Source organism: Ovis aries, chromosome X (genome assembly GCF_016772045.2).
Source record: "Ovis aries strain OAR_USU_Benz2616 breed Rambouillet chromosome X, ARS-UI_Ramb_v3.0, whole genome shotgun sequence".
NCBI classification, from domain to species: domain Eukaryota; kingdom Metazoa; phylum Chordata; class Mammalia; order Artiodactyla; family Bovidae; genus Ovis; species Ovis aries.
The window spans coordinates 75,079,510-75,100,770 of NC_056080.1; the positions used below are offsets into that span (position 1 = coordinate 75,079,510).

General features: G+C 35.0%; 1 protein-coding gene across 17 annotated transcripts in view; it reads right to left on the bottom strand.

Annotated features, from left to right (window-relative positions):
- RPS6KA6 (ribosomal protein S6 kinase A6) overlaps window positions 1–21,261 on the bottom strand; it is a 254,839-nt gene that overhangs the window by 105,711 nt on the left and 127,867 nt on the right. For all 17 annotated transcript variants that reach the window (XM_060408374.1, XM_060408372.1, XM_042241591.1 and 14 more), the window contains 3 exons: window positions 9,475–9,591; window positions 3,015–3,096; window positions 2,298–2,378 (listed from right to left, as the gene is read on the bottom strand). In XM_060408374.1, the coding sequence (XP_060264357.1) occupies window positions 2,298–2,378; window positions 3,015–3,096; window positions 9,475–9,591 (280 nt within the window). The remainder of the gene's footprint in view (window positions 1–2,297; window positions 2,379–3,014; window positions 3,097–9,474; window positions 9,592–21,261) is intronic.

Sequence of the window (21,261 nt, forward strand, 5' to 3'; positions counted from 1 at the left end):
GGTAAGTTAAATGCCATAATCTCATGCATACAATAATTTGGCAATGGAGCCATTATTAAAATTCAGAATGGCATGCGTTGGAAGAAGTAATAGTTAAAATGACCATACTGCACAAAGCAATCCAAAGATTCAATGCAATCCCTGCTGGAATACCAATGGCATTTTTCACAGAACTAGAACAAATAATTTAAAAATTTGTATGGAAATACCAAAGCCTCTCAATAGCCAAAACAATCATGAAAAAGAAGAACAAAGCTAAAGGCATCACACTCCCTGACTTCAGACCATGCTAAAAATTACAGAAATCAAAACAATATGTACTGACATAAACAGAGACATATAGATCAATGGAACAGAATAGAGAGCCCAGAAATAAACCCACACACCTATGATCAATTAACCTGTAATAAAGGTGACAAGAATATTCAAAAGAGAAAAAGGGATTCTCTTCCATAAGCGGTGCTGGGAAAACTGGAGAGTTGCATGTAGAAGAATGAAATTTTCTAACATCATATATAAAAATAAACTCAAAATGGATTAAAGACCTAAATGTAAGACCATAAACCATAAAACTTCTAGAAGAGAAAATAGGTAGAACACTCTTTGACATGAATCAAAGCAATGTTTTTTTGGGATTTGTCTCCTAAGGCAAAGGAAACAGAAGCAAAAATAAACAGATCAGACCTAATTAAAATATAAAGCTCTAGCACAGCAAAGGAAACCATCAACAAAATGAAAAGACAGCATACTAAATTGGAGAAAATATTTTCAGATGATATGACTAATAAGGAGATAATATCCAAAATATATAAACAGACCATATATCTCATCGCCAAAAAAACAAACAACCCAATTTTAAAAATGGGCAGAAGACCTGAATAGACATTTTTCCAAAGAAGACATACAGATGACCAACTAGCACATGAAAAGATGTTCAGTACCGTTAATCATCAGAGTATCAAAACCCCAATGAGATACCATCTCACATCTATCAGAAATGTATATCATGAAAAAAGACTATAAATAACAAATGTTGGAAAGGGTGTAGACAAAATGAAACCCTTGTACACTGTCAGAAGTTATGTAAATTGGTGCAAGCACTGTGGAAAACAGTATGGAGGTTCCTCAAAAGAATAAAAATGTAACTCAGCAATTCCACACTTGGGTATATATCTGAAGAAAATGAAAATATTGCAACAAAAAAATATATGCACCACAATGTTCCTAGCAGAATTTTTTATAGTACACAAGATATGGAAGCAGCCTAAGTATCTAACAGGTAAATGCATTAAATAAAGATGTGGAAAATATATATGCATATATATACACACACATACATACATCTACACACACACACACACACACACACAATGGAATATTACTCACCCATAAAAATAATGAAATATTGTCATTTGCAACAACATGGATCGGCTTAGAGGGTATTATGCTTAGTGAAATATGTCTTACAAAGACAAATATTGGATGATATCAGTTACATTTGGAATCAAAAAGTAAATTAGTTAATTTTAAAAAAAAGGAACAAACTTTTGGAGAACAAACTACTGGTTACCAATGGGGAAAGGTAGGGGAAAGTGGCAAGACAGGGGTATGGGATTAAGAGGTACAAACTACTATGCATAAAATAAATAAGCTACAAGGATATATAATATAATACGGGGAATAAGTATAAATGGAATATAACCTCGAAAATTGTGAATCACTATATTGTACACCTGAAACATATAATACTGTAAATCAACTATACCTCAATTAAAAAAAAAAATCTCAGAATTCTTTGACTCCAAATTCACGTTCTTTCCATTGTACCTATTGCTTCCCACTAGTATCCCTCTCTCTCTAAATATAAGAAAAAATAACTCAAATAGACTAGTATACCATATGGTCCTCTTCAACAGGATGAGGAATAAGACTAATATCATCATTATGAACATGTAAGAGGAACCCATTCAAACACAAGAAAGTTTTGAATAAATTATCACAGTAGTTTACAGCCTAAGATCCCTAGAGTTACAGCCTAATAGATACAGAAATTCTACTAGACAAGTAGTCAAAAGACACTATCTTGTTACCTTAGACAAGTTAACCAACAAATACAGGAAATACATCTAAAAGCTGGATATTAATTCTTATTTCAGATAAGTATGTTTTACATAGCTGAAAGTATTAAATCATTCCATATTTATTTCCTATATGAAGTATTTATCTTATGTTACATTATTGTCTGAAAGGAAATCTTAGTTCTCCAGTTCAATATTTTTTTTAAAAAGAATACATACCATAGTGCAATTTGACAATAAATGGATGATTTACTTCCACCAGTATATCCCTCTCCATCTTTGTCCGAATTCTGTCTCGAACTAAAAATTACAGAAAGGTAGAGTATATTGTTCTTGTACATAATTTCAGTAGAGATCCCATCAATAATTCACCAAACACAAATATAGAAATTTAAAATATAACTTTGTAAGTGCCTGAATTTGAAGTCAATATTCCTAGGCAGTAATTACCATAGTCTAAAAGCTAACAAATTCAGTTTAGATCTAGAGATGGGTTAAGTGCCACAGTGTTATTTGGTGGATAAGAATTATATATTAGTATTCAAATGAGTTCACTGATTAAAACTGAGCACAGTGTTGTTGTTATCACAGCCTAGAAGACAGTGTATATAAGTGTATGCAGGTGGCTGTGCCTTCTCAATATGTAATACCAACAGATGGAACAGAAAAAATAAGAATCTTGAAGAAAAAGAATATAGTTTAATAAAACAAGTTCACTTTAAATTAAATAAAATATATCACTTTTTATCCCATTAATTCTTTTTTACCAGGATACACTCACTAAATTCAAACCTAGAAATATCAATTACCACTAGAAAGCTGTAACAATTATTAATGTTAAAAGGAAACTAAATCTACTCATATAGGCAATACATAGCACATTTCTTAAAACAAGCTTTGCCATGTTTTATTTTAATAAGCTTTCTGATCTTCTACCTTTTAAAGAAGCTTTTTTTAACACCTTCATTGCATAGAGTTGTCCAGCATCAGGACCAGTCTTCTTTCTAACGAGAAATACCTAATAAGAGAATTAAAATTTAAAAAGTGAAATTCACATCCCAAGCCATTCCCGCTATACATATATATTAACATATACAAATAGACTTACATATTCTCTAGTTGTATAAAGATATACCTTTCCCTATAAATTATACTTAGTTTACACTTTCTCACTTTCATTCACTTAGTAAATCACATGCTCATACATCCTAATGTGGAAAAGAAAAGTTAAAAGAACATTTGAGAAGTTTGTGATATAAGAGATAAATAATATAATGAAAGACAATTTGAGCTAAGGGAGCTCCTTATAAGACACAAGCTCCTTTTTGTTTTCTTAATATGGAGCAAACAAATGTAATTACTGTTAATTTGACACCTTCATTTCTAGTTTCCTATTGGTCCATTTTGTAAGTTATCAGGTATTTTATTTTCTAATAGGGCTTCCCTGGTGACTCAGATGGTAAAGAATCTGCCTGAGATGCAGGAGACCCAGGTCCACACCTGGGTCATGAAGATGAGGAGGAAAATGCAACCCACTTCAGTATTCTTGCCTGGAGAATTCCATGGACAGAGGACCCTGGAGGTCTACAGTCCATGGGGTCGCAAAGAGTCAGACAAGAATCAGTGACTAAAATTTTCAATTTATTTTCTAAGAAGATATTAGAGGCGATTCTTATCTACCTGCCAAGTGAAAGAATCATAATGGTGAATATTTCAATAAAAAAATGAAAGTTACTGATTAAGCTTAAAGTAATAATTTCTCACATTTTCAAACCAATAAATGATTCATTAAAAGGTAAGTTTTAAAAAGCCTTACTTATGAAGATAAATATAGTTTCATAGCAGGTATTTACTATTAAAGGGTTGTTTCCAGTTTTAAATTAGTGTTCACTGCCTCAACCTGCCATCCTCAAATCTAACAAGCTCTATTCAAATGGTGATAAATTTAAAATGTGATCAAATTAACTAATTTATATACATAAAACTGCAGATTGGAGAGCTTCTAGGTAATTTTTGTCTTTTTCCTATGGTAGAGCTTAAAATTCTTTATTCAAAATATTCTATGTGATAATTATATATCAGCCAACTGGGCAAGTGGGGGGTTCATTTAATCATTACTTCATTTAATCATTACTTCATCTTTCCTTCTCCTATTCTTGTATCAGACCTAAACTCTAAGAACATTTCAGTTATATTGATTTTCACACTATCTATTGTAGTGCTTCTCATACTTTGTGTGTAGACCAAATAGTCTTTTTTCCCCCTTTCCTCCAAATCCACTGTATACCATTACTTAGTATTTCATCAGTGAAAAACCATGGACTTATATGTATTTGTATAGCTTATTTCAGTCAATATCAGTTTTTAAAAAGCAGATTAAATTAACTGCCATAAAATACACACAAAAGCTTCAAAGTTAAGTAAATGGCATTAACCCTAAGTACCAGACTTAGTTAGTTTTCATTCAATTTTAGTGACATGGACAAATAAATGTTGATAAACAGTTTCCTTTTTTCTAATCAATATCAGGTGATCAAGATATTGACAACAAAGGAGTCAAGTCATTTCATGAGTGATGACTCCATTACAAGTAGGAGAACAATCTTTCTCAGTTTCTTCCAAGAAAGCAGTTCTCAATTATTTTTGGCCTCAAGAATTCTTTTACAAACTTAAAAATTACTGATCACTCCAAAGTACTTTTGTTTTTGTGGGTTATAACTACTGATATTTACTGTATTAGAAATTACAGCAAAAAATTAACTATATATTTATTGATTTAAAATAATAAAATTACATGTGAATATAAATATTTTTAATGACTATTTTTTCTAAAACAAACCAAAAGCAACAACAACACTGAGAAGACTGACACTGATTTACATTTCTACAAGTCCCTAATATCTGGCTTAACAGAAAATAGTTGGATTCTCGTATCTGCTTCTACATTCAATCTGTTGCAATTGAACTGCTTTGCTTAAATTATAAGAAGAAAATCAGGCTTCACACAGTTACATAACTGGAAAAGGAAGAAGTATTTTAATAGTCTTTTGATATAATCATGGTTATTCTTCTTTGATATGACACAAGAATTTGACAAGTAGAAGTTTCTTAAAGATTAGTTGCAGTGAAAAAATCTGAAACCACGTCAATTAACTGTCCATATTCTTTTACATAATAACCCACTGGTCTATGGGACATGTTGAATGGATTTTGCACTGATGGCTGATTTGATAACATCATGTGTTTGTCAACTCAAAAGCACTGGTTCACTGAGTTACGCAGGTCTTCTAAATGTTGACAGCAGCAATCTCATCAGGAAAGTCTTTTGAGTACTGAGAACATGTTGAGCACAGTGGCAAATAAAAATTGGCCAAAATTCTAACTTTTTCCTTTGAAGCTCAAATTTTATCAATGGCTAAAATGCTAAGTTGTTTTCCATGAAATAACAGGTTCACTCTATTCATTTCTGAGGAGAACATCTACCAAATGCCCAACTTTAAGTAATCATAGTTTGTCAATCATTCTTTCATGGAAAAATGACATTTCATGAAAAAAGTGTATAGTGTAGCTCACAATTCAAAAAACTTCACAAGTATTCTGTCTTGAGACAATTATATTTTTTGGTGTGCAGCTAAAGTACTTTAGGCACTTCTCATTTCATCCCACAATATTAAAAAGAAGCATACTCAAGGATTGATATTTGATAAATCTAATAACTGTTAACACCTCATCAAGGACATTCTTAAGTAAAACTTGTATTTTTCTAACTATGTGTGGCAGTGAAGGTCATAATGATTACTGATAGTTTAAAATAACTTCCTGGATTGTGCCAAAGTGCCAAAAAATTTACAAATAATATCTTAGCATTATTATAACATAGTCTTATTCTTAAGGACTCCCTGAAAGTGTCTTGTGGATGTCCAAGGGTAGTAAGATCACACTTTGAGAACTACTGTTCTAGAACACAGCCTTTAGTGCGGCTGAAAAGAATGGAATACAAAGGGTAAAAAGAGGCAATTAAGGAAGGAAGAAAACAGTAGTCCAGGTTTTCTGAAAAGACACACAAAGCTGCCACTGTTCCCCTCTCTTAAAACACTCACTAATATTTCAATATGGCATCTAATAGAAGCCATCATTCACAGTCTAGGGAAGTAATTGTTTATTTTTTCATTACCTGATTTATTCTTCTCAGGTCTAATGGATGAACCTTCCAGCATAAGAAAACATCATATCACTCTACTCTCTTCCCATGATCAACTACAGAAGCTGAGTGATTTCAAATTACTGTTATCCAAAAATGTATCTCTCCTGATAAGAGAGGTTTCTTTACAACCACCCTAATCCAATTCTCAGAAATTGTTCAAAAGAGAAATGAATGAGTGAATTACTCCAACATACTTTCTCTCTGTCATATGGACTTCATTAAGAAGTATTTGCTGGCTGAAGTAAAGTGAAAAACTGCACAGTTTTAACACTAATTGGAAAGAAAGGACCAACTGCAAGAAATTTTAAGTTGTAAACACATATACTTAATCAATTATTAAGGAGGCCAAGGGTTTGATATTTTTAAAAATTCATTTTTAAGTCCTATAGTTAAAGGTTTTACTATCACAAAAGCAAAAACAAGAAAGGAATGTTAAAATGTATGCTTTATGTAAATATGACTTGACATGTGAAATATATGAAAGGCTAGTCTGATAATGCCAAAGATGTTTTCATGTGTTTTATTTTATTGTGTTTTAAAATGAATAAGTTATTTAGTATACTTTATTTCAATTCACACATTACTTAATGTGTTTATTACAGAATCTTATATGCATCTTTTGGTGGCTCAGTGGTAAAGAATCTGCCTGCCAAAGCAGGAGACATAGGTTTGATCCTGAGGTTGGGAAGATCCCCTGGAGGAGGAAATGGCTACTCACACCAGTATTCTTGCCTGGGAAATCCCATGGAGACAGGAGCCTGGTGGGCTATAGTCCATGAGGTCACAAAAGAATCAGGCATGACTTAGCAACTAAACAACAACGTAAGTTGTTTGGTATACTTCATTTCAATCCACACATTACTTGATGTGCTTACTACAGAATTTTATATGTATCTTTTATGATAATACATGCATCTTTAAAATACAATTTTACAATTGATTTTCATAGTATTTTTCCTGATTAAATAGATTATATAGATATTTAATGTCACAAAGGTTTATATATGCTAAAATACATTTATTGCATTTTAACAATGGAACTTTCATAGGAAAACTTATAAATAAGACTACAGCACAAAGCTTCTTGGAATTGCTCCTACACTTATCTGATTCACAGCTTTGGCCAAATTCCTGACTAGGTTTGGCATATAACAAGTCCCAACCACACAATGCCTACACAAATGAGGTAATACTGACAAGCAAGTGTTTTCACATCCTAGGAAGGAAAAAATAAGCCACTTCCTTAATATTTCTTTGGTTGATGACCTACACAAGGATTACTATTCTGTATTTTAGTATTAGGAATTTTTTAAAGGGCTTCCATGATATCCCTATTAAATCAAAGTGCCTGCACAAAGCTGATCGTTCCCTGAATTTTTTAAGGACCACATTGACAACTTGTCAGCATGTTTCTACATTTAGTGTGAAGATGTTATTGAAGATATCTCATTATGTTATACTGTATTTTCTTTATGAAGCTCTATAAGAAAAATTTCTCTGGTCTGTTTGATATATTTCTTAAAGATTCTGTCAATAATCACACAATTAAATGTATCAGCCTCTTTATAATGTGGCCAAAAATTTTGAGGCCATTAGACCATACATTTGTGAACAACAGTTTATTCCTGGCTTCAACTCATCTTTCCTGTTCTAATTTTTCTGCTTCCACCATCATTCCCAGTTATTTTTAATTTTATTTTCTTTAGTATTCATTTATGACAGCCTTAAATCCTTTCTGGAACAAAGCTGGATATAAATAAATACACATATGGATAAGTGTGTGTGTGTGTATCAAATAACAAGGCAGATACTTTTAGTGGCTTGAAATGTTTGCGTGAAGAGATTTTATTTAAGTCAATATGCAAGCATTTATATATTGGGGATATAAAAGAAATTCATCTCTGTTCTTCTAAAATTAATATCATAGAAATATTTTTTAAATATTCTTTAAAATATTTTTTAAAAATACTGTACTTTTAGTAACTTTTAAAAATAAAGGTATTCAGGATGCACATGCCTCCTCTACAGGTCAGTTCTATAAATACACTCCCCCTCACACACACAGATACACACATCTATTAAAAGCTCCTTCTAGTTTTACTCTCCCCAGCATAACTATTCAAGTCCTATTTCCTTGTCATCATATACCTCTTGTACCAATTCACTACCAAGCAATAATCCACCTCAGTTTGTCCTTTTTGTGTCCTGAAAAATGTTTCTCTATATTTTACATGTTGTATTTTATACTGCACAGATATCAGATTACTTTAAGACAACTAACGTCTACTTTATATTCATCAATGTTACTTTAAAATAAAATAAAAATTAAAAAAAAAAGTGGTATACACAAACCCGGTGTTCAATAGATGTCTTTCTTTTAAAATATTTCAGAGCATAATAAATAAGCAATGCTCAACTGCCTTACTTTCCTCTTTGAAACTAAATCTCAGCCACCCTAAAATTAGAAATGAGTAGTTTTCTCACTATCTTCCTTCCCTTAAATTGCTGTTGTTGCTGTTTCCTACATGCTGTTACTTAATACCTGTATGTAATATTTTTCGTATCTTAGATGCTAGGTATACAAAACTCAGGAACCAGACCTACAAACTTCTTTTCTAATAATCATGTACCAGTAAGCACTGGATAATCAATTTTAATAATGAGTGTCAGAGTTTATCCTCTTCAATTTTGCTTTTTCCCTTGAAATTAAAGCCCTTTGAAGGTAGGAGTTTTATATAATCCCTATATTACCCAGTACTTACCACAGCTGTACGTTCACATATTTTTATAACAGATGATAGATTAATAATTCATGCATTCATACATGAATTGATACATGCATTCTGACTTCTGTGATAGAGCTAAGGAAAAAAATCACCAAGAGAAAGCCGAGATCATGACAGCATGTGAACAGAGAAAGAAGACCTCTTTTACAAAACTCAAACTTTCTTGATTTAGGCAGCAAATAAATAGCAAGTTATACATTGTCCTGGAGAAATCAATTATCCCACAAGATTAGCAAACATTGAAATGGGATTATAAAATGACAGAAAAGGAGTGAAATTAGACTTTCCTTTGGGTGTATCATTTGATAATTTAGAAATGGCACATTTACCAGATTTCTACCTATGTGTTCAATTTTTTGCTAAATGTTTAAAAGAAAAACAAATGAGGGAAAAAAGCATTCATTACCTTTCCAAAGGATCCCTGACCAAGAACTTTGAGCAACTCAAATTGTGCAGGATCTGCTTTCTCATATCCTTCCTTAACATGGTGAGTAATAGGGATTTCTTTAACAACTCCTTCATCCTGTAAAAAGAAATCCAAGCAATACTCAAATATAGTTACAACATCTTATGATTAGCTCCATTTAGAAGCAGAAATCACAACAGAAATAATTTAATGCCTAACTCCTTCAATCTAGCACAGAGTTTAATGGGCTACTGCTGCTGCTGCTGCTGCTGCTGCTGCTGCTGCTGCTGCTGCTGCTGCTGCTGCTAAGTCGCCTCAGTCATGTCCGACTCTGCGAGACCCCAGAGACGGCAGCCCATCAGGCTCCCCCGTCCCTGGGATTCTCCAGGCAAGAACATTGGGGTGGGCTGCCATTTCCTTCTCCAATGCATGAAAGTGAAAAGTGGAAGTGAAGTCGCTCAGTCGTGTCTGACTCCTAGCGACCCCATGGACTGCAGCCTACCAAGCTCCTCCATCCATGGGATTTTCCAGGCAAAAGTACTGAAGTGGGTTGCCATTGCCTACTAGCATCCCCATTTCCTGGGTTTTGTAACACAGAAATAACACCACAACCTCTATAATTTCATGTAAACAGAAGCATACAATATCTGTGCTTCAGCTTCTGTTCCAACTAAGTAGATATAGAAAAAAAAAAAAATCAACAACTGAAAGAGTCGCCTTTTAAGACTTTCACAAGTACATGCAGAGAAAGTAAAAAACCTTGTAAATTGTGATATGACAAAAACTGTGAACCTCAAGAATTCTTTCATTATACCATTTTAAATAGTCAGTGTATACAAATATTTAAATGTCCAGCTATTCATATCATTGGAAAAGAAACTGGCATGGATAAACAAAATCTGCAAAGCCCAAAGATGTTTCCAGGCCATACGCCTACTTTTATTGAAATTTTACATACACTGATAAATTATATGCCAGATTTCCCACCAACTGGGTCAGGCAGAAGGCAAGCCACCCTGAAACTGTTTCTACGCCTTGATATAGGACTCTATATATCAAGACTACACTCAGGTGAACTGTAATTCTAGCCCCCAGCACAGTAGTAAGGAAAGAAAAAAATTTTTCAGATGCATTACGTATCACAAAATAACAAGAGCTGGGATATATTATCCAAACTTTTGACTGTATAAGGGAGAAAACTGACACCCACAGAGTTTAAGTTCACATGACTAGTTAATCACGATGTCTTGAAGTTGTGGTAGCTTTCCATTATATCGTATTAATTCTGGTCTGGATGGCAAAAATGTTCTCAATCAATTCACCTTTTAATTAACTCATTAACCAATGGTGACTGTGGCCAAAGTGGACAAGAGTATGGTCCCAAGTAAGTTAGGCTTCATGGTAGCTAAAATAACTACCATGTTATATAATCCAGCAGAGTAATTTTAGCTTAAGGTATTGGGACTCATTAATCAGTCAGAAATGAAGTATCAGTTCTGAAAAATATGCCCCTGGATGTTCCTTTTTCTAAATATTTACTTTTAATTGATTGATGATTGCTTTACAATATTGGTTTGATTTCTGTCATACATCACCATGAATTAATCATAGGTGTACATATGTCCCCTCCCTCTTGAAACTTCCTCCCACTTCCCACCCATTCCCATCCCTCTAGGTTATTACAGAGACCCAGTTTGAGTCCCCTGAGTCATACTGCAAATTCCCATTGGTTATCTACTTATATATGTTAGTTTATATGCATCCGTGCTACTCTCCCCACTCACCTCACCCTCTCCCTCTTCTCCCCAATCCTTGTCCATAAGTCTGTTCTCTAGGTCTGGATCTCCATTGCTGCTCTATAAACAGATACGACAGTACCATCTTTCTAAATTCCATATATATGTGTTAATACACAGTATTTGCTTTTCTCTTTCTGACTTACTTCACTCTGTATAATAGGCTCTAGGTCCATCTACCTCACTAGAACTCAAATGCATTCCTTTCATGGCTGAGTAGTATTCCATTGTATGTATGTACCACAGCTTCTTATCCATTCCTCTGTCTATGGACTTCTGGGTTCCTTCCATTCCCTGGCTATTATAAATACTGCTGAAGTGAACACTGGGGTACATGTATCTTTTACACTTTTGATTTCTTCAGGGTACATGACTAGAAGTGGTATTGCTGGGTCATATGATGGTTTTATTCCTAATTTTTAAGGAATCTCCATACTGTCTTCCATAGTTGCTGCATCAATTTACATTCCCACCAGCAGTATAGGAGGGTTCCCTTTCCCCCATATCCTCTCCAATACTTCCTGTTTGTGGATTTTTTTTTATTATGGCCATTCTGTGTGGTGTGAGGTGATATCTCATTGTAGTTTTGATTTGCATTTCTCTAATGAGTGAGGTTGAGCATCTCTTCATGTATTTATTAGCCATCTGTATGTCTTCTTTGGAGAAATGTCTAGTTAGGTCTTTTGCCCACTTTGATTGGGTTGTTTGTTTTTCTGGTACTTACCATTGCAACTAAAAAAATAAAATATCTAGGAATAAACCTACCTAAGGAGACAGAAGAACTATATACAGAAAGCTATAAGACACTGAGGAAAGAAATCAAAGATGATATAAACACATGGAGGGATATTCCATGCTCCTAGGTTGGAAGAATCAATATTGTGAAAATGACTATACCACCAAAAGCAATCTACAGATTAAATGTAATCTCTATCAGATTACCAATGGCATTTTCACAGAACTAGAACAAAAAATTTCACATTCATATGGAATTACAAAAGACCCCAAATAGCCAAAGCAATCTTGAGAAAGAAGAATGGAACTGGAAGAATAAGCTTATCTGATTTCACACTATACCACAAAGCTACAGTCATAAAGACAGTATGAGAAGTATAGACCAATGGAACATGATAGAAAGCCCAGAGATCACCTCACAGACATATGGGCACCTTATCTTTAACAAAGGAGGCAAGAATATACAATGGGAAAAAGACAGTTTCTTCAATAAGTGGTGCTGGAGGACCTGGACCACTATGAGCAAAAAAATGAAATTAGAATACTTCCTAATATCATACAAATATATTACCTTGAAATGGATTAAAGACCTAAATGTAAGACCAGAACTACAAAACTCTTATAAGAAAACATAGGCAGAACACAGTATGACATAAATCACAGCAACATCCCTTATGACTCACCTCCTAGAATAATGGAAACAAAAACAAATAAGTGAGATCTAATTAAACTTAAAAACTTTTGTATAGCAAAGGAAACTAAACAAAGTGAAAACAGAACCCTGAAAATGGGAGAATATAATAGCAAATGAAACAACTGACAAAGGATTAATTCCCAAGATATATAAGCAGCTTGTCCCTGGATGTTTCTTATACATCAAAAGAGTATTTCACTAGACTCTTTTAAGTAGCTATGAGAGTGAGTTTCCTCTCTGAAAAGGAGTCTTTTCTGTAAAAATGTTAAGGACTTTTTTTAATGCTAATACATGTTTTGTAACTGACATTTTGGGATTACATTAAAATATGGCATATCTTTATGCATCTTTGCAATATATGTATACCAAAAGCAACATCAAATTGCATACTCATTAATACTACAACTACCTGATTTTATACCACATATTATGAATGCAGTAAAAGTCTTCAAAGTATGCACTGTAACAAAAACATAACTTATTGGGAGTTTTCTCTAGTGGAAGGAACACTGGTGGAAAAGTCACAGACTAAGTTTTGCTTCTAGCTCTGTCATTCGTAAGCTAAGCAGCCTTGGCCAAATCACAGACCACTCTACCTCAGTGTTCCCACATAACAAAAATTACATTAGATTGTTCTTTAAGGTCTTCTCTAAGTCTGTGATTGAACACAATACAGTATTTTTATATTTAATAAGGTACTTCAGTTTCTGCCACTTTTACAATCAGCATCAATACCCGGGTCATAATATTATTTTTTAAAAATGTTCAGAGCTAAGAAACAGCTATACTCTATCCTACTTTCAGTTCAGTTTAGTTCAGTCATTTACTAAGCAAGTCTTTGAACGGAAATGTCGGTCTAATGCCTCTTCTAATTAAAATCCATACATGCCTATCATTTAAAAATGCATTATGTCCTTCGATTTTTAGCAGTATTACACAATAAAATTTCTGACGTGAAAATGCTCTAGATTAGAAAAAACTTTTCCCAATAGGCAGCCATCATATAACTAACAGCTTATTACCTTGTCTTTCCCACTAGACAATGAGCTTCCTGTATCCGGGTAATATCACATTCAACTCTGCATTCTTAATGCTTAGCACAATAATTGTTTGACCTTATGGGAGTGGACAGTCCAAAACAATCCAACCAATTTCATAAAATTGGAATGGAAAAGAAAAACAACACTTATTTTTAAGAAGTATAAAATCAATAAGAATCTTCAAAATTATCTTTAATTACCTTTAAAAAACAGAAAAATATGTATGAAGAACTTATTTTTTAAAATACATAAAGGAAATGGGGAAACAGCAGATTCATTCAGAATAATGGAATTATGTCAAATTTGAATAGAACTGACTGTGATAACAATATATCTAAATTTAATAATATAAACATTTTTCCTTAGAGTGTAAGGAATATAAATAATTTTCCATATTATTCATGATCAGTAATTTTTCTTGGCCAGGTCATGTGGCGTGTGGAATCTTAGTTCCTCAACCAGGCATTAAACTCGTGTCCCCTACACTGGAAGCATGGAGTCTTAATCACTGGACCATCAGGGAATTTCCGATGATTCATATTTTTATTATACTCTGCTATATTCAACACAAATAAAGGGCATAATGACCCCAGAATCTGCACTTTTAAAAATTGCTGATATTACCTTATTGACTGGCCATCTGCCTTTTATAGATATATGTTCCCAGACAAATAGCTATATGTATTACATTACTAAATTATGGCTAGTTTGCCTTTTAGACAGTAATTTACAAATGTTTTAGTTTTAAAAAATTACTTTTAGAGTGTTTATTCAATACACAAGTGTGGGTCACACCCTCAGAGATTATGGTTCATTACAACTAAAAACGAAATTCAGGCATATGTATTTTTTAAGGCACTCCCCTGGAGGATGAAATGGCCACCACTCCAGTATTCTTCCCTGCAGAATCCAATGGACAGAGGAGCTCAGCAGGCTATAGACCATGGGGTTGCAAAGAGCTGGACACGACTGAGCAACTGAGCACCAAAATATACATAGTTAGATAACATGTGCACACAAATACACACACACACAACTGGCTATTACAAAATTATTTTAATATTTGTATGCAACTAGCTCTTTGGCTCTGTCAAATTATCTGGTACCCTCTGGTGTCATCACTTCCAATTCTGGTCTTTCTTATTTCATCTACTCCCTGCCCTATTATTGTCTATTGCTCAACACTTCTCAGCTTCCCCAAGGTTACATTTATTAATGCTTACTATTTAAATGTTCTCCCCCCCATCTTCAATACTCCTTCCTTCCTCCACTTCGCTTTCTGCTGGTTCTATACCATTCTGAAAGCTTGAGAGTGGCAGCAATTTAACACAAAATAAAGTAGTAATGAACTTATCAGTGATCCATTTGTTTTTCCTAAGAGTGAATCATCTTTGAAAAAAATTTCCTATCCTGGTATAACAATGTTATATTATTATTATCTTATCTTATCATGATACTTAGCTTCTCATAATACTCATTTTTAATTTACTCACTCAAAAAAATCAAGAACACTCATAAAGCACATGCATCCCTGGTGCCTCAGATGGTAAAGCGTCCGCCTGTAATGTGGGAGACCTGGGTTCGATTCTTCGGTTGGGAAGATCCCCTAGAGAAGCAAATAGCAATCCACTCCAGCACTCTTGCCTGGAAAATCCTATGGACTGAGGAGCCTGATAGGCTATAGTCCATGGGGTCGCAAAGAGTCGGACATGACTGAGAGACTTCACTTTCACTTTCATGCATTAGTCACTAAGCTATATACTGGGACTTGAGGACTTGGGGAAAGCGAATGCTGTCAGAAATATCATTTTCCTTAACATGACAAAAAGGTATATAATATATAGTGGGCTGAAACATGTCCCCTCAAATACATATGCTGAAGTCCCACACTACCTCAGAATGTAACTGTATTTGGAGATAGGGTCTTTAAAGGTCAATAGGGTGGGCCTTAGTCCAATATGACTAGTGTTTTTATAAAAGGAAGAAATCAGGGCACAGATACACACACAGGAAAAAGCACATGAAGGCACATGGATCTACAAGTCAAGACAGCCATATACAAGTCAAGCAGAGACGCCTCAGAAGAAACCACTCCTGCCAACATCTTGAACTTATAGTCTCCAGAATTGAAAGAAAACAAATTTGTTGTTTAAGTCACCTAGTATGTGGCACTTAGTTATGACAGCCCTAGAGCACTAATACACAGTACCTAATTTTAGTTAATCTGCATAAAGTTGGTAATGTAAAATTAAGATTTAATAACTTTGAAATAGGGACTGCTATTCTTTCAAACATCAAATGACAAATTTTAGGCAAGGATAATTATGAGTTAGAAATTTTTTGGAACATCATAGTAATTATTGATAAACAGAAAAACTATAAAGGTTCAACTGCAACCAAAATAATATGCTCTGACGTTTAAAATTTTTGATCATGTTTTTCAATATAGGGAGCCAACAATGTTCTAACACTGGTAAAACATACTGATAAAGTATAAAGCAAACTACCAAATACACTACTGCTCCATTTTTTGACAACTGATTTTATTAGGAGGAAGAAATCACATGTTAATCAGAAGGAGAAAGATCTGTTGACAATCTATTAGGAAACCATACTTCTATTACAACAGTTTCATAGGACTGTGGAACTGAGCATTGATATCCCCAGGAAACACATCAAAACAAAAGAAAAGAGATTTTTAAAGTCTAAATTTGGGGTTTTAATGTAATAATGCAACATCCACTTGTTTGCTTTATTGGTGGGTTGATAGGCCAGTTTGATCAATCTGAAATTTCAAGAAGCACTTAAACTACAGATCTGTTAAAACATACATGCAAAAATCTGGAAAAGAATCTCGATGTACCCTTCTCACAGAGTAAATAATGCAGGGTCACTGTAAACCAAATCAAGTATCATCATACTTCGAAATAAGAATAACGGCAATAATGTAAATGTCAAAACACCACTAGAGTGACCTAAACAGATGAGATGATGTACATGTTGGAAAGTAATTGTAGAATACTTAGCCTTGCAAAATTGTATCAATTTGTATTGGTGACTAAAAAGTGTGGCAAACTGGTTCCCACCTAGGTCAGTTTATTCTACTATTTTATTAGAATTGGCTTTTTAGTTCCCTCATATATAAAATGGGAAAAACACTGCCCAAACCATTTCAGATCTTGGATATAAGATTCAACTAATAATTTTGAAAACCACAAAACATCTATAACAATTAAACTTACTGGTACTATTAATCCTTGCATCCGTCATGGTGCAGCATGTAACTCCACCTTACAGTTAGGTGTCCATTAACATTTAGCTGAAACATAATTTTCTTTAAGAGTTTTGTGAGTTTGTAGTATTGTGGCACCATTAAAAAAAAATGGTGGGAGGGGAATAAATGAATAAAAAGCAGAAGCAAGCATCAACTTTGAAAGGGAAATACTGAAGCACTATAAAGCTAAATGGAAAGATAAACAGAAGGAAAAACAAACCATATAGGAAAAAGGCACTTTAACTTGACATATTCCCCATTTATGGCTACATATAAGTTTAAGTAAAACACACTTCCGAGAGAGTATTTAAAGGATTCTTACGTGAGAAACATGTCAATATCGGTTTCTAAAATTGGAAACTTAGGGCTTAAAAATATCAGGAATCAGTTTTGTCCTTTTGAATATAATTTTCAGTTAAATGTAACATTTACATCTCTGTAATAAAAATGTAAATCAATTTAAAGTCTTTTGAAAAGGGGGGATTAGCTCAAGATGGCAGAGTAGAAGGATTACTCTCACCCTTACTGTGAGAGCATTGGAATCATAACTAACTGCTGAGCAAACATCAATACAAAAAAGTTCAGTTCAGTTCACTCACTCAGTCGTGTCCGACTCTTTGTGACCCCATGAATCGCAGCATGCCAGGCCTCCCTGTCCATCACCAACTCCCGGAGTTCACTCAGACTCACATCCATCGACTCAGTGATGCCATCCAGCCATTTCATCCTCTGTCGTCCCCTTCTCCTCCTGCCCCTAATCCCTCCCAGCATCAGAGTCTTTTCCAATGAGTCAACTCTTCACATGAGGTGGCCAAAGTACTGGAGTTTCAGCTTTAGCATCATTCCTTCCAAAGAAATCCCAGGGCTGATCTCCTTCAGAATGGACTGATTGGATCTACTTGCAGTCCAAGGGACTCTCATGAGTCTTCTCCAACACCATAGTTCAAAAGCATCAATTCTTTGGTGCTCAGCCTTCTTCACAGTCCAACTCTCACATCCATACATGACCACAGGAAAAACCATAGCCTTGACTAGACGGACCTTTGTTGGCAAAATAATGTCACTGCTTTTGAATATGCTATCTAGGTTGGTCATAACTTTACTTCCAAGGAGTAAGCATCTTTTAAATTCATGGCTGCAATCACCATCTGCAGTGATTTTGGAGCCCCCCAAAATAAAGTCTGACACTGTTTCTACTGTTTCCCATCTACTTCCCATGAAGTAATGGGACCAGATGCCATGATCTTCGTTTTCTGAATGTTGAGCTTTAAGCCAACTTTTTCACTCTCCTCTTTCACTTTCATCAAGAGGCTTTTTAGTTCTTCACTTTCTGCCAGAAGGGTGGTGTCATCTGCATATCTGAGGTTATTGAGATTTCTCCTGGCAATCCTGATTTCAGCTTTTGTTTCTTCCAGTCCAGCATTTCTCATGATGTACTCTGTATATATGTTAAATAAGCAGGGTGAAAATACACAGCCTTGACATACTCCTATTCCTATTTGAAACCAGTCTGTTGTTCCATGTCCAGTTCAAACTGTTGCTTCCTGACCTGCATACAGATTTCTCAAGAGGCAGGTCAGGTGGTCTGCTATTCCCATCTCTCTCAGAATTTTCCACAGTTGGTTGTGATCCACACAGTCAAAAGCTTTGGCATAGTCAATAAAGCAGAATTAGATGTTTTTCTGGAACTCTCTTCCTTTTTCCATGATCCAGCGCATGTTGGCAATTTGATATCTGGTTCCTCTGCCTTTTCTAAAACCAGCTTGAACATCAGGAAGTTCATGGTTCACGTATTACTGAAGCCTGGCTTGGAGAATTTTGAGCATTACTTTACTAGCATATGAGATGAGTGCAATTATGCAGTAGTTTGAGCATTCTTTGGCATTTCCTTTCTTTGGGATTGGAATGAAAACTGACCGTTTCCAGTCCTGTGGCCACTGCTGAGTTTTCCACATTTGCTGGCATATTGAGTGCAGCACTTTCACAGCATCATCTTTCAGGATTTGAAATAGCTCAAATGGAATGCCATCACCTCCACTAGCTTTGTTCGTAGTGATGCTTTCTAAGGCCCACTTGACTTCACATTCCAGGATGTCTGGCTCTAGATGAGTGATCACACCATCGTGATTATCTGGGTCGTGAAGATCTTTTTTGTACAGTTCTTCTGTGTATTCTTGCCATGTCTTCTTAATATCGTCTGCTTCTGTTAGGTCCATACCATTTCTGTCCTTTATCGAGCCCATCTTTGCATGAAATATTCCCTTGGTATCTCTAATTTTCTTGAAGAGATCTCTAGTCTTTCTCATTCTGTTCTTTTCCTCTATATCTTTGCACTGATCGCTGAAGAAGGCTTTCTTATCTCTACTTGCTATTCTCTGGAACTCTACATTCAGATGCTTATATCTTTCCTTTTCTCCTTTGTATTTCACTTCTCTTCTTTTCACAGCTATCTGTAAGGCCTCCCCAGACAGCCATTTTGCTTTTTTGCATTTCTTTTTCATGGGGATGGTCTTGATCCCTTTCTCCTGTACAATGTCATGAACCTCATTCCGTAGTTCATCGAGCAATCTATCAGATCTAGTCCCTTAAATCTATTTCTCACTTCCACTGTATAATCATAATGTTTTTGATTTAGGTCATACCTGAATGGTCTAGCAGTTCTCCCTACTTTCTTTAATTTAAGTCTGAATTTGGTAATGAAACCTACCCAAAAAGATACCCCAAAACAAAGGAGAAACCACAGCAAAATAGAAGGAATGACACAATCACAACAGAATCAAATCCCATACCCGCCAAATGTGTGACCCACAAACTGGAAAACAATTACACCACAGATGTTCTCCCACTAGAGTAAAGGTTCTGATCCCTCTGTCAGGCTTCCCAACCTGGGTTCAACAATTAGAAGAGGAGTCCCCAGCATCTGACTTTGAAGGCCACTGGGATTTGACTACAGGAATTCAGCAGGACAGGGGAAAACAGAGATTCCACTCTTAGAGGGCACACACAAAGTCTTATGTGTTCCAAGACCAAGGGGGAAAAGGTGATAACCCCATAAGGGACCAGGTCAAACCTATCTGCTAGTATTAGAGGGTCTCCTGCAGAGGTGAGGGGTGGCTGTGGCTCAGTGCAAGGACAAAGATGCTAATCGCAACAGTTCTGAGAAGGATTCATTGGCATGAGCCCTCCTAAAGGGCACCATTAGCTCCATCAAACAACTTGTAGGCTCCAGTGCTGGGCAGTGTTAGGCCAAACAACCAATGTGAAGGGAACAAATCTCCAGTCATCAGCATTCAAGCAGATTAAAGTTCTACTGAGTATAGCCTTACACAATAGGGAAACAAAACCCAGCTCTACCCACCACCAGTCCCTCCCATTAGGAAGATTCTACAAGCCTTTCATATAGCCTCATCTATGAGAAAACAGACAACAGAAGCAGAAGTACTACAATTCTGAACTCCGTGTAGCAAAAACCATAACTGAAGTGAGTTAAACAAAATGAAACAGCAAAAGATTATGTCCCAGACTGAAGAACAAAATAAAATACCAGTAATCAACAAGTGAAGTGAAGATGGGCAACATTCTGGAAAAAGAATTCAGAAAAATGATAGGGAAGATGATCCTGGATCTCAAAGAAAAGAGGCAAGGATTGGGAAGATGTAAAAAATGCTCAAAGACCCAGAAGAACTAAAGAACAAACAGAGATGAATACAATACAATAACTGAAATGAAAAATACTCTAGATGGAATCAATAACAGAATAACTGAGTCAGAGGAACAGATAAGCAACCTGGAAGACAGAATGGTAGAAATTATTGCCATGAAACAGAATAAAGAAAAAAGAATGAAAATAAATTAAAACAGTCTAAGACACCTCTAGGACAACATTACACAAACCAACATTCACATAAGAAGGGTCCAAGGAGAAGGGAGAGAGAAGGACCTGAGAAAATGTCTGAAAAGATAATAGCTGAAAACATCCCTAACACGAGAAAGAAACAATCACCTAAGTCCAAGAAGTGCAGAGTCCTAAGCAGGATAAATCCAAGGAGGAACATGCCAAGATACACAATAATCAAATTGACAAAAATTAAAGACAAAGAAAAAATATTAAAAGCAACAAGGGAAAAACAAAAAATAACGTAACATGGGAACACCAATAAGGTTATGAGCTGATTTATCAGCAGAAATTCTGCAGACCAGAAAGGAGTGGCAAGATATATTTAAAGTGATGAAAGGGAAGAATCTACA